This window comes from Melospiza georgiana, chromosome 6, assembly GCF_028018845.1.
Source record: "Melospiza georgiana isolate bMelGeo1 chromosome 6, bMelGeo1.pri, whole genome shotgun sequence".
Classification (NCBI taxonomy): domain Eukaryota; kingdom Metazoa; phylum Chordata; class Aves; order Passeriformes; family Passerellidae; genus Melospiza; species Melospiza georgiana.
In genome coordinates, this window is record NC_080435.1 from 28,411,461 (window position 1) to 28,426,467 (window position 15,007).

General features: G+C 41.2%; 1 protein-coding gene across 1 annotated transcript; it reads right to left on the reverse strand.

The window, feature by feature from the left end:
• Window positions 1-33: 33 nt before the first annotated feature.
• EIF3M (eukaryotic translation initiation factor 3 subunit M) lies at window positions 34-14,561 on the reverse strand. The gene is made up of 11 exons (XM_058025457.1): window positions 14,456-14,561; window positions 13,029-13,161; window positions 11,932-12,070; window positions 11,450-11,573; window positions 10,946-11,040; window positions 6,426-6,509; window positions 5,054-5,153; window positions 4,555-4,636; window positions 1,363-1,506; window positions 754-814; window positions 34-326 (listed from the first exon to the last, which is right to left on the reverse strand). Exons 1-11 carry the CDS (start codon window positions 14,495-14,497, stop codon window positions 206-208), a joined length of 1,125 nt encoding a protein of 374 aa, XP_057881440.1. The 5' UTR covers window positions 14,498-14,561; the 3' UTR covers window positions 34-205.
• Window positions 14,562-15,007: the final 446 nt, after the last annotated feature.

Genomic DNA, 15,007 nt, shown 5'->3' on the forward strand with positions numbered 1-15,007 from the left:
TTGCTGATTATGTAAGAAAATCAACAGAAGACATTTTCCCATGTTAGTTTTATTGCCTTTTTTTTTTTCCTTTCTTGGTGCGGCAGTTTAGAATATTTTGCTTCTTTAGGCCAATTGCATACATTTTTTTGGAAACATTCACAAATTATCAAAGTTTTGAATAAAGTTCATCTATAGCAATATTACTAGGTCAAAAAAAAAATTCTTAGGTGTCTGAGAGACTGAGAAGACTGTTTTTCACTTGATTCAAATTTTGTTTCCAGGTGTTTAGAGTGTCATACAACTGCTGCCACTGCTGCTTTCCAAAAGTCCGATGTGTGCTGTGACTGGAGAAGTAAAACAAAATTGGGAGAAGGTTACTAGAGATGTCACACTCACCTAATCATTTTTCTACAGCATTACTTTACTCTCATGAGCAAATAGGAAAATTCCAATTTTCTCTCTAGAAAGAGCTTCACTTCACCAGTTAAGAGAATTCTGTAGCCTTCCCAAATATTTAAAGCAACAACAGTCATTAGTATTCCTGTCACTAGTAGGTCATTAAATGAAATGTCCTGGAAAGTAGGACTCTTTCATTAAATAAGCTAATCACATTCAGTGTGAGCTTCAATAAAATTATGATAAATAGCAACTATTTAACTAGCAGCAACTGCTAGGAACAATACCTTGCTTCTGGTTAGAATATTCTACAAATGTAAGTGAAATAATTAGAACACATGAAGTTCTGCAAAATGCCATGTAGAATTGTCTTACCTGACAATGACTTTCCTCTGTGTCTGATCTATTTTGCAGTACACCATCTTTGTCTTTACAGCTGCAAAAAACAATGCTGTTTTGAGCAACGTTTTCATGATAGTGCAAAGGAACTAAACTGCACAAAAATGGTTCAAAATGAGATCAATACAAACATAGGAACTCAGCAGTTCACCCAATCTGTTTTGCTGTTGGTTTTAATGGTCTAGTCGGCAGAAAAGCAAAATGATGTAACAATATGAAGGTCCTGCACGAATCCTATTGTTTGGTGCCAATCTATAAAAGCAATATCCTGTACAGATTTTATGAACTTCTCTCCCCTACAAACACATCCTGTTTTAATGACAGCAAACAAAACCAGATGACAAATTAAACCTGCAAACAATTTATTAGTCCTGTGAAGAATTACAGGAGATACAGTTCCTGTCACTGAGAAGAAAAACACTGGTTAGAACACAACAGTTGGGCCTGTCTTTAAACATGAAGTTGTGCAGCTTTAACTTGTAAAAAGCACAGGAATCAAAATTAATATTGTTAAAATTTAACATTAGCTGAGAAGATTATAAAGGTCTTGTTGATGAGCACTGTGTGCAGAACCACAGTTCTTACCATCAATGACAAAAGCTTCTACATCATCAGCCCCGATCTGGAGTTCCTGCTGCATTGTGTCAAATGAGATTTCTTTATTCTCTACAGCCATTCCCATGAAAGTAAGGAGCCTCATCTTGGCCATATTGTGTTCATGCAACAAGCCTGAGGAAAAGTGGTGATAGTTTAATTAATGATTTAATTGTAGTTCATACAAATAATTTGCTTTTCATGTTATTTTTAATATATATGCATCCAATAATTTAATTTTTTTTTTTCACATTGAAATAAATTCTACTTTGCATTGTCAACAGTGTTTTTGAGGTGAAATACCAAATCCTGCATCTGCTTTGTCTTTTGCTAAAATGGCAAGTTCCATTGTGAATTCATCAAGATTCAGTTATTTTTAGCAAAAATGTATTATCCACAAAATTTTTGGATTTTGAGCAGTAAAAACATCACCTAAACAGAATTTGAAGTGGTAAGAGTGCAAGTGAAATTTTCAGTTGCATCACCTGGAAAAACAGCAATGCAACAAAATGGAAAATCCACAGCTGGTTATGCCAGCAATCTTCTTAGAGCCTCACCACTCATTCTCCTGTGGTTTCTGGAAAATGAATCTCACAGTGATGGTTCCTGAGCAGAACACTGTGGTGCCAGAAGAAAGCATTTTGCTACTGAATTTATCTGTCCATAGCAGAAAAGGCATCATGAGGCTCATGTAAGCATCCAGTGTGGCTCAGAAACTTGCTGTTTAAAACCAGCTGAACAGATACTGAGGTCAGGCTACAGCTTTTACATGGCTGCATAAATGCCAACACAAGGAACTGAGCCAAGGCCTTGCATGCCTAAAGAGAGACCATTTTCCTGGAAAAACATCTAGGTCAAGAAAGTTAAGTCACTGAAATGAAACAAGGCATTTCTTAGTGCCAAGGTCCATGAGGTACCACCTAAGATCCAGCAGAAGTTTCTTAAAAATGAGTGTCAATCTTTTTGTTCTAGAATGACATCATAAACATTCCCATAGCTTCAGTAAATATGTAAGTTTGAATTTATAACACCCATACACTAGCAGGGAAGCACATTAGTGCAGGACATCATGTTGTGTTAATTAGCTGTAATTATGATGCAGGTTCCCTATTTGGCACTGATTCAACAAAAATGAGATCACCATAATTCATATGAATGAGGAGCACCAGCAACTATACCTAACTGGGTTTAATGGAACCCTACAAGCATCAAAAAATCAATTAGCACACATTAACCCTAATTAACAAATGCAAATGAGATGCTGATTAACTTTGTGAAGAAGACTGCTGATAATGCCAGATTAACTGTGGCCATGTTAGGGCGATGCAGTTGACACAGATAATGCTACTGCTGGCCTAAGTTGTCAGCATTAATAAAACAACAAATTGTAACAAACTGATGCTGCCTGTGGGAGCCTGCTCTGCACAGCTTTCCTGGGCCACTTCTGACTGGTCCTGGTCCAGGAGGGGTTACAACTACAGCCCATGATCTACTGCCACTGGAATCCTGTTCTAAACAGCCTTTAAAATTTGGCAAGTTATTTTTTAAAAAATGTCTAAAGTATGGTTTAAATCTGATTTAAATCTCTAAATCTCATTTAGGAATAGATAATTTTTGAATGCCTCATCTTAAAACTGCATTGTTGTCTAGACCAAACTGCCCTTGTTTATCAAAGCCACGCCTGAGCCACTCAGTTCCCAGCATTTCCATCTGTGCTAACTCCAAATCTCTGCTTGTCCATTGCTCAAAGACACAGAGAGGTTCTGGGCACACCACAGAGAAATCAGCATAAGTGGAAGGCAAGACTGTCTTTCCAAACAGTTGCACAGGTATCTAAGGATTTTACTGAGATTTTATCAATCTTAGATATATTGAAAGTTCACACACTGAATTAATTCATGGAGAGCACAGACACTGGGAGGCACAAGAAACCACAACGTAGTACAATTAATGTTACATAGATGTGCAATTGATCTTCCATAAATTTATTCAAATGTTGGTGTAACAGCAATTTCAGCAAATTTCTGTGAACAAGTACCTAAAAGATAAACCCCAAACCCACTTTCCCCTGAGAAAGAAAAGCATAAGATGTCTGCATAAGTAATGTTCAGATACACGTGACTAAAAATACACTTCTCCTGTACAGACACATTTACAAGCTACCAAAAACTTGCTGGTATATTCACCAAAAAATCCCACTGGTATTTCCATTATTTTAATACCCAAAGTACCACCATTTTAAAGCTCCGAGAGCAATTATTCTAAGAATTGCATCACACTCCATTAAACAAAATAATGCATGTGTTAAAAAGCTGCACTAAACTCTGTTTTAGCAAAACTATGGCTTTCCTCACATGCATCCAAGGCAGTGTTTAAGTGTCATTTGAAAATCAAAGTTATTAAAAAAATATCGTATTTTTATGGAAACATTTATTCATTACCAATATGTCAAAACCTTAATGCAGTAATAAAAAAATCTGCATCATTGAGCAATTTCTGCATTGTCACTGACCCCTGTCCTAAAAAGCTGGAATATAAAAAACGTAATTTTAATGCATGCAATAGCTTATGAACCAGTGCTCCTTTGAAACAGTCAATTACACATCAACGGGGGAGTGTCAAAGTGTTAATTACTACTCCTTTTTTCCACAGTGTGTAAATAAAGAGGGTGCTGACATTAACATTCCATCACATTGCTTCATGTGATGAAACAAATTAACTGGGACAGACTGTGGCTTGCTGGCTCTAATGCATCAGCACACGCAGACACACACACACAATTTGTATGCTTTTATCTCACTGCTCAGAGGTATTTGCTGTTACAAAGTTATTCATCATTAAAAAAAATAGGAGATTTATACAAGCTGGTAGTTTCCTCAATGTAGTTGTGATCTTTGGCCTAGCCTGGCGTATGAATGTGTTAAACCTTTCAGGAGGGGAGTTCTAAGAGAAAAAAACAGTGGGTAAAACCACAGTTCTCTTCCAAAGCTATAAACCAGCTTGTTTTCAGAGAACAAACCATGGTTAGATGGCCAGCTCACAGTCTACAAGGTTATTATCTACAAACTTTGATCTGTTTTGAAATTTCCTTGCTTCAATACTTGGATTCAAATTGAATTACTCTGTGGCTTCCACACCTTAAACCATGTAAATAGTCAGAAATGTAATGATCTGAAAACTTACCCAGGGAGTCAATGAAGTCTTTATTGTTCTGATAAAACTTGACATAGGACGCTAGTTTAGCACTTACAAAAATTGTCAAAAGCTAAAAGATGGAAAACAAACATGAGAACAGTTTAAATATTATCTTGGTTTCCCTCTTTGCAGGCTGGACAGATACTGACAGAAACTATAGGTATTGAACAGAAAAATAAGCTGTTAAGAGCTGAAATTCTGCCTTCTGGCAATAGATGTGGGCAGTCTGTGCTGAACTTACTTCCTTTCCCCAGACTTAAGATTTGCTACAGAACTCAAGTGAAGGCAGGACTTGTAACTGAGTTTCTGAAACTTTGAAAGAGAAACATTTCACATGCAATTTTAATTTTAAAGATTGTAAAAGAAATAGCACATTGCAGCTCAGGATTACTGACACAGATAACTGTTCTAATGAATTTCAAAAGACACATTAAAACAAAGCAGTCTACTGTTATCAAACCATCTCACTATAAACAAAGTTACTTACATCATGAATAAGTTCTCCTTCCAAAAATTTGACTGGTTTTAAGGCAAGAAGATGATCAAAGAGAAAGGTATTTGGATCCTTCAATGCTCGTACAATACATCTGAGGAGAAAAGGAAGATGCTTGCTTTCAAAGCAGTTCACATCTTTATGACTAAGATCAACTCAATTTGTTCTTCCTTGCTTTCTAGGAAACAAGGGTTTTCAATTATTATTAGAAATAACAAATGTCACATTCCAGTTTTAAACTTCGTTTTACAGATGGAAAAAACAAGGAACAGGAAGCATTAAAGTAGTTTGTCCAGTATTCCAAATGAAATGTGCCAGGTGGTCAAACCACAGATCACCCTACAGTTTTCATCTATGCATTTATTTCCAGCATAGCCTTTGTTCCTAGGAGGAACAAAGGTACTTCTACTGTGCTCCTAAAATTTCACAGAATTAAGTTGTTTTGGAAGATTTAATTATACTTGAATACGTGACACAAGACAGAAAAAACCCCAACATCTAACAGTGCAAGGCCCAGGATTTCTCAGCTGCAGCTGCAGCCTAGAAGCAGGAACTGCAAAGAAAGCTTTTCTCAGCAGCACATCAGGAGCCTGGGCTGGCTCTGCCACAGCAGAGAACCCGAGCTCTGCACAGACACAGCCCTGGGCACACGAGTTCTCACAGGGAACAGGCTGCTGTAGGGGAGCCAGGGAAGGTCCCACTGAGGCAGAGACACTCATTTTCCAAAGGAGTCATCCTGCTTTTCCTCCATGGTTAAGTGTAAACAACTCCCTTCAGAACTAATGGTAGTGCACATCTGGCACAACCTAAAGCACTAATTCCTAAGAAAAACCATGATGGTTAGAACATCAAAAGGCTTTTACTCATTTTGGCCAGTGGGGAAAATGCACTGTTATGGATCAGTTTAGTCCCAGCTTGTTCAACAGGTAAGCTTATTTCTGTGCAGTTCACATCCTTTAGACTTGCTCATAGAGAACACAGCAACAATGTTCTTTCTTTGAAAAGAATGCTCACAGTCAGATAATAAAACAGGCAAAAAGTAAACCATCTGAAATAAAGGATTCCAGTACAGATTTTGAGTGCACAGCTGATGTCAAGTCCTTACCCAAGGCTGATTTCTCTCAGCAGTGACCAGGAACTCTCCTGTGCCCTTGCACACTGGAATAAAGCTGGCTGTGCCTACAAACAGCCAGACCTACAGCAGACTGCAGAGACAAACTCCTGACTGAATCAGCAAAGCTACACAAGAGGCATGGCAGGGCCCTTGGCCTGCCAGGCCATTTGAACCTCTCAATAGTATGGGGATCAAAATCATTTGGCAATTGAGGAAAAGTTACTTTTAAGGAAACTGGGAAGTCAGTCTTACCTATGAGCATCAACTCTAGCCTGGGAAGCATTGTCCTCTGTGTAACTTCCCAATAGCTCCACCATCACTTTTGCTGCAGTGTCACTATGGAAAAAAAATTAAGTTACCTCAGGATTGCTGAAAAAATAGTTCAAACAAGGCACTCAAATATTTAAATAATTCCATTATGATGTTATAGGTCAAATTAAATCACATTTGAAAAAGATGTAGATGATCCCTTTTAATTCTAGTGGAGAGAACAAATTAGCTGGATGTGTTCTTTCAATTCTTGTTCTACAAAATGTTTATCTTCACCCTTCATTTCATTCTCTTAAACTGATTCATTACCTGCTGGTTATGGAAAAAGCTTTCTGAGCTAGGAACAGCTTTATATGGTTCACTAGAATGCTCCTCTAGTGCACATCTGGATTTAATCATTGCGCAATAAGTAGCGCTGCAAAGTTTATTTCAAATGTAAAATGGCATCTCTTAAAGAATATTTATGGTCAGGAAAATGACTGTATAAAAGCTGCTCTCTTCTTTCACAGATTCTCTCTTCAAGTATTCTAGGTGAGAGCTGCTCATTTTATTGATGAAATTATACAGCCAGCAGTGAGACTGGCTGAGGCTGCTGTGAAGCTTCCAGCACTGCTCTGACAGATAGACAGCTTCTGGACAAACAACTCCTTCTCAGAAAGCTGGGCAAACCTACAGCCTTGTCCACCCAGATTATCTTGTAAACAGCAAAACTATTGCAAACCTGCTCTGAGATTGTTACTGGGTCATTTTAACAGATTTTGATTTATTTTCACAGTTTTACCACCATCAAGGCCAGCAACCGCTGATGCAAAATTTACACCAAATTATCCCACATGGTCTAAAAGCACACACAATTTTCCTGAAAACAAAACACTGGGAGAATAAAATTTCCATTTGCATTAGTGACTTAGGCCAATGGCATCACCTGCACAGGGAAGAACAAACCAACACAAGATGCCCAGTATGCTCTGTGCTGTGCCAGAGGTTTAACCCATACAGCAGCATGGGGCTGAATGGTTTTTGCAGTACAAGAACAGCGTCTTTATATGGGTATTTATCTGAAATCTCACCCTACCACTGTCTGACAGCCACTCCATAGGGTGAAGTTTGTTCTCAGAGAATTGACCAGATCTGAGAGATGTGCAGCACAAATATTAAGACATGATGGGCAACACCCAGTATCATACAAAATCTGGATGTACATTTGTCCCCAGGCAGGGGCATTTTCTATAGATCCCAGCATTCCAGAACCATATTCAGGGATATAAGCTTTAGTGAAACATTTGTTTTAAAACTCCAGCATTAAAGAGGTCAGCTTATGTTTTACCCTGGTGACCAATACTGATCTAGATGAACCCATAGTTCTGTATCAGTGAAAATAAAAAAAATTAATTTAGGCAGCATTTCCATGTAAATCAGTCTGTGACTGACTATGATTTTAGCACTGGTGAAATCTTACCAAAATGAAATGTTCTAGGAGACAAAGGACCACTTTAATACAAGAATGGCAACATACAGATATTTAATCAGAGAGGCTCAGCTCATGTGCTATTCAACCTAATACACAACTCCTTATTTAATGAAAGCTTTTCAGCAGTTGTTCTTGTGCACTTCAGAGCTGTCTTACAGTTTTCTGGCACCTTTTTTCCTCTCTTAATCTTTCCCTTAGCAGCAAAAATTGAAAACTATCATTTAACTAAATTCAAACAGTATTTTCATTTCCCTGCCTTTTTTTTTTTTTTTTTAAGTGGGGAAAGAGTGGAATTTTTCACTTCTCTTTCTAGGAAACAACAGAATGCTACAAGACAATTACTCCCAAACTTTGTGTGCTTAATTCTTGTGAACCTCAGCAAATATGGCAGCCTTTACATTCTATTTTATTCATATGGCAGCCTTTACATTCTATGGCAGTCTTGTATTCTATTCAGTGTCAGATTGCTACTTCACATGAGGCTGTTTAGGCACTAATACTGATCACTATTTTACCACAGCTGCTTGTTAAATGTGTCTCACCTTAGGTGCAAATGTGAACATTTTTTCTAGTAAAACAGCCTGAATAAGTGCTCTTGGCTCCACTTGACAGTTTAGATGCATAACTTGACAAGAAGCCAGTGAGAGCTTAAGAGTGATGGCAGATAAAAGGAACAAAAAAACCACAGCAGAGCATTCAGTAACTTAGTGAGATGCTGGAATTGAGTCCCTCTACATTACATGATATTAAACTGAACTAAAATGAAATGAAACAATTACTCTGCAGGTGCCTGACATGCTGAGCTTTTTGCCACAAGGATTAATGGCCAGACTTGCCAGACCTGTTTGAATTTAACTTGGGCAGGGCCAAAGCTGCTGAATCCTGCCAGCAGAGACCAGCTTTAAACTGCACCAAGGTGGCTGGAAAAGGTTTGATACAAGAAACTTTCACTTGTCACTGCAGGAAAAGGGACACCACACAACCTCTGCACATTTTCTTTTTAGGAGCTACCAATCTATTAATTACCAATACTGGAGATCCACTGGGAGTAAGTCTAATTCGCTACAGAAAACCATCTCTTCTGCCACACTGACCAAAGTTAAAACAGAAATCAAGCAAACAAAAGAATTCAATTGTCTTTAACAATCTAATTCTTTTCCCACGATTATACATCAACAATAACTGAGGTATGATTTTTATCATGTACTTTTCAGTTCCCACTTATCTTCCCATACTGCTGGATAGAGCAGCATTCCTGAGTGCTACAGCTGGAATGCTGCTGTGAGTTTCCCATACTATTGCAAACACTGCCCACTGATCCAGGAGATTGAACCAGGTCAAAGGTGCCAGGGTCACTTCTTGTTTTCTTTTCTGGAGAGAAGTGCAAGTGCCCTGAAACACTGCCTGGACACCGAGTGCAGGAGTCCTACAGGGTTTGTGGAAGGTTTTATTTGCTGTGTTAAAAAATCACCTATGGTTAGCAAGCAAAAAATCATTCAGTAGCACGGTTACTGGTAGCAGTGGAAACAAACTAGAAGTTTAATCCACTGGTTTGATAGCAAGACTAGCTAAAAATAGTTGGCTATTAAGTTTGGGAATGAAAGCAGTTAAAATATCACAATAAATCAACAGGATGGGAAGTGAGGAAGAGCAGGAATGTCATCAGTGTAATATTTCTGAAACAAGGCAAGCACTAAGCCATGGAAAAGATCTGTGACTAACATTTCTGAACTAATTCTGACCATCTGAAATCTGCCAAACAGAACTATTGATGCAAAAGCATTTGAGTGTTACAAACAGGAATTCCCAGTAATGTAGCTCACAGAGTAACTACTCCATGAGGATTAGTCATCCTTAAACTGAGGTTATGATCCTGCTATGCTGATGCAGCATTTCCAGGCTACAATTCCAGCAGGGCACAATAAGCCAACTGTCCTGACAGGTGAAACTCTTCACCTGTGACAGCTTCACACTTGCCTTTTTAAATCCCCAGCAAGGTCATGTCCCCAGGCCAAGCCCCTGTGCAGTCACACAAATGCCACAGCAGCACCAACACACACAGGTACTGGCAGCTGGAGGGGACAGGAACAGAGGCTACAGGACAGAATTTCCTTTTGCAGCACTGCAAGGTTATGCAAATGCTGAAAATGCACAAGTACACTGTGGGTCAGCAGTGGAAGGAGCTTGATGCTGCTTCCCTATGAAAATCAAAAAACCCTTGAAAAAATAACTCAGAAAACAGAGTGGAAGGGCAGGGGGAAGCAACACACACCTCCCACATCACCATTCCAAAGTGCAGGGACAGGTTTAAGAAATTTTGAGCTGTTGTGGAACTACACCCAAAGCACTGGACAGCAGCCCATCACTGCAGCCCTGGCCAGGGCAGTCAATCCACTGCATCATTTCTGTAAGATAAACTGATGACAGCTCTCAGTTCAGACCTGCATTTGTTTGCAGGCACCATACACACAGGATTACTCTACATGCCAGAAGACAGTGGTCTGCCAAGTTTGTTAGATCAAAGATGCTTCTTATGATCCAGGATAATAATTCAAAATGGCCAAGCAGGTATTCTGTGGACGTTAATTTCCATGACTAGTGGAAAGCTCTGTCCTGAAGGTAATGTTTACAGAAAAAGACTGATTCTGTTAGCTATGATTCATACGCCTTCCCACATCATTAAGTAAGAGATAGCACTGCCATGCACTAAAATGTCAAAAGTGCAATTAAATAATAAACTTGGCATAATGCTACAATGCACTAAGATGATTATTTATAGAAAGGAATAATGTTATTTTGGGAGTCTTTGGTTTGCAGCTAATTCACTACTAACTTTAATGTTATTGGGAACACTGGTTTAATGCAAGCAAGAGTGCTTAAAAGTATTTTTTAAAAACCCAGAAGTGTATTTGGATTGAATTATCAGTACAGATTAATTTTTACAAGTCCTGTGAGAAATACTTTCCCTACAGCTCACCTATAGTACATCAAAATACAGAGTTGTCTAGTATGTATGACTTGTCTCTTATACCTTTTCTTGCAGTCCACCAGGACATCATAGAGCAGTCTCAGGAGAGTGTGCTTTTTCTCTGTGGCCAGATTCCAGTCAGAAATCCATTTTCGGACCTAGGCAGAATACAAGTGAAAAAGAAGCATTCAGGAAAAGATTAAAATAGCACTACAAATCCTCCTCATTTTCTCCCAAGCAGAAAAGGAGTAAAAGTATCTTGCACAAAGGTTTTCTTATTCTCATGCTCCCATTGCTCCTTGTCCTATCACTATTTGCCCACGTCAAAAGTTGCTCTCCCTCTTTAATGAGCCCCCTTTAATGTTCTGCAGTAAATGCATCCTGGAGCCTTCTCTTCTCCAGGCTGAACAATCCCAATGCTCTCAGCCTTCCCTCACCAGAGAGGTGTTGCATCTCTCTAATCAGCTTCATGGCAATTTGTAAGAGATGGTCTGTATCAGCTCTGACTAATATTTAGGTGCAGCACAGCTCACACAAAAGCCACAGCTTGAAGGGTCACTTAATTACCTGATCTAGTTCAGTTGGAATGTACTGGATGGCACCACAGGACGAGGCCACTTTGAGAAGGCTGCAGTACACTGTGTACCTCACAGGAGTGTTCTTGTCCATGCCATGGAAGAGATTGCTCAGGCTAAAGCACAAACAACCAACAATGGAGTTACAGACTTCCAAAAAACATTCCTGAGTGCATGTCAATGTTCTTTTAACACACAGGCTGGTACAAAGCATCTGGCAGCACCTTACATCCATGAACTGGAACAGCTTCCAGTTTTGTAATCATTTTCGGCAAAGCTGAAAACTATGCATATTAATTTCACTTTGGAACACCCATGGAAAAAAAAATTGGTACTTCTATTTTATGACAGTGAACAGAAGGTAAAAGACTGCTTCCAGCAACACCCCACACTTTGACTGAAGGACATACAAGAAAATCCTTCCTCTTCAGAGGCAGAATTTCTTTGTCTCACTTTGCCCTGCCCAACACTTACAGCTGCAGTCTGAGAGACGGGCGCTCTCCTTCCCGAAACTTCACCAACTTCTCACACAGGTTTTCAATCAGTGCTTCTTGTTTGTCAGGCTCCAGGATGAGAAGCAGAGAGACAACGCTGTTCATCACACTCTCCACATCTGCATCAACCAAAACATACAGCTGTTGGAAACTGCAAGCAGCAAGCAGTAGCTACCTTGGGCTGGATATACTTTTGATAATAGCAATTCATACTTTTGATAATAGCAATTCATACTTTTGATAGAATTACCACTTTGCATGAGCAAGAATTGTAAAAGAAAGAAAATGCCAAGATGCCAACCTGGATATTCATCAGAATGTACCAGACACTTGGCTCAGTGGGCTTACACCAACAAACCTCCAGGTAAGACAACTTACCCCTCTAAGGCCAACACAGAAGGTGGTGTTTGATATCACCCTTGCTCTGAATTCTGTTTACACACAGGAGAAATCAGAGGAACTCTAGGTTCCACACAGTGGCTTCCTCCTGCACATCCAGGAAACTGCCCACAGTTCTACAGTGAGAACAGTAACACCTAGTGCTCAAGCACAGTAAAACATTTCACCAGGAGCTCAAGGGATACCCAGACCACAGGGAAAATGTGCTCAAGAACACTGAAGTGTATTACAAACCCTCCCCAGCTCCTGTTTAAAGTGTGGCGTTCCATCCTTTCCAAACACAACCACACCAGTTTTGTGTTTTCTTTTCAGTCTGCCCAATTATCAGTCAAGCAAAGAAAAAGAAGAAAATTCATTACATATGGAAAACATTATCTATTCCCCAAAAAGACACCTGAGCATCAAAAGCTCTGTTTTACATACAAGTCTCTACGCCCTCGTAACAAGCAGAGTCTGGCTCAGCTTCTGACTTCTTCAAAGAGTGCTGGATGTTTGGAGAAAGGAGGGGCAGAGTACATGCAAATATTCCAGGGCAAAGATGGAAATGTGCACTTCCAGTTTTATGAGGATGCACAGCTTGTGTTTTAGTGCTACACATCTCTAAACTCTGCCAACTGTTACTGCTTGAAAGCACTGATGGCAACAAGCAGCAAAACCAACGAGACTTAAAATGCAAACCTTTGTCATCCTCCTTCAGGCACACATCACACACTTCAATAATCTGTGCCAAGTCCACATGAAGGCCACCTTCAGCGTTTTCCTCAGAGATTTCTGCTCCTTTGGATTTCAGGTAAGCTCGCAGTTCTGCAGCCTTAAAAAAGAGAAAGACAACACAGAGAAAACAAAGCAGTTGTTTTGCGAATAACAAAGTCAAAGCAATTAAACTTCTTGCAGATTTTTGTTCTGCCAGATACTGAACCTGCTGTTTTGCCAGTGACTGAACAGGTCACAGAGCTGTTTCTCACAGTGTCAATGTGTCACTTAACTGGGTACTGCACTGCAGACCTAGTAAGTTTTTATAAGACACTTTCTTCTAAAGTTTTACTCTTTTACTCCCTCTGCAAACATCAAACATCGAAACCATTTAGTTGCTTGTTCACCAGAAAAGAAAAAAGGTATAAACAAAGGGACTTTAGAGAGGGCAGAACTTTGTCTTCACAACTTCACAACAGTTTCTAATCTAATTATAGAACGGTTTGGGTTGCAAGAAACCTTAAAGATCATCTTGTTCCACACCTATGCCACGGGCAAGGAACATCCCACTAAACGGGGTAGACAGCCCCATTCAGCCCAGCCTTATAATGTCATGAGCTGCCTTGCACTGTTAGGACTTAAACAACACCAAGAAAATACCCTTCCTTCAGCAACAGGCCTATTCATGATAACTCAGGGCTTCACCAGCAGAGCCATAACCCTTCACAAACAATCTGACGCCATACAACATTTGGCACTTGTGACCAGGAGGCTGCTGTGACATTCACATCTCGTACAGTGTCAAATCATTTTGGAACCAGAAGAAAAAGCTAAATGCCCCGGGACAAACTGCTGTACTAAGGATGTTTCACACCAGCTACTTGACGGAGCTGTACTAGGCATCATGGCAAGTGAAAACTGGGCTGAAGGCTGGTAGCCATGTGTCTATTTCTTGCACATTTCCAATGCGTACACGCACACACTGTGTATACATAAACATGTATGTACACATACGTACTTCAACGACACTGGCAACAAAGCCAAAGGCATAACAAAGCAGCAGCTCAAACACAGAATTCCCCCTTCCCGTGCCTGCAGTACCGAGAATTCCACACAACCCAAGTAATGCCCATATGTGAACCCGCTTTCTTCTCCTAAATAAAAAGTAGTGCTTAGGAGCCACGAAAACGAAGTGCCACAGAGACGGAACATTAAGAGCGAACTGCAAGCACCGCGTTATTTTTCAGCCACTATATTCAAGTTTCTCTAATCGTCTGCTCGGTCTCTGTAGGGAACAGCCCGGAAGAGTCCTCGGAGCGCCCGGCGGGGCAGGCCCGGCCCGGGCTGGCTCCCCCGGCACGGCTCGGCCCAGCCCCGCGGCCCGGGGCCCATCGCTCGGCGGGGACGCTGACCTGATCCTCCTCGGTGATGTCGATGAAGGCCGGGACGCTCATGGCTCCGAGCACGCCGCGCTCCGGAAAGGCGGAGCGGCTTCCGCCACCGCGCCAGGACGCGCCGCTTCCGCTTCCCGCGCCGGGCGGGCGGGCCCCGCGCTCCGACCGCCCTGGGCCCGACTCGGCTCTGCTCGCTCCGCCCTGCCCGGCACGGCCCTGCCCTGCCCTGCCCGCTCCGCCCTACCCGGCACGGCCCTGCCCTGCCCGCTCCGCCCTGCCCGGCACGGCCCTGCTCGCTCCGCCGGCCTTTCCCAGCGCCGGGTGGGACTCTGGGACTGCCCGGGCTCGGCCGCGGCACCGACACCCGCCCCCCACCACTCCCCTCACACTGACGCCTTCCTCTCTCCGCGTTTAAAAGCCGAAGTGCTTTTTGTCTGGTACTTTTCCCGTGCACCCGTTCGATCACAGCCTTGGAGTAAGGGCAGCAGTTCCCCAGCGGGCCTGGCGCCTTTTCTTTGCTCGAATTGAGCAACCGAGGAGCTCTCACTCGGTGTCCCCGGTGTGTTCCGC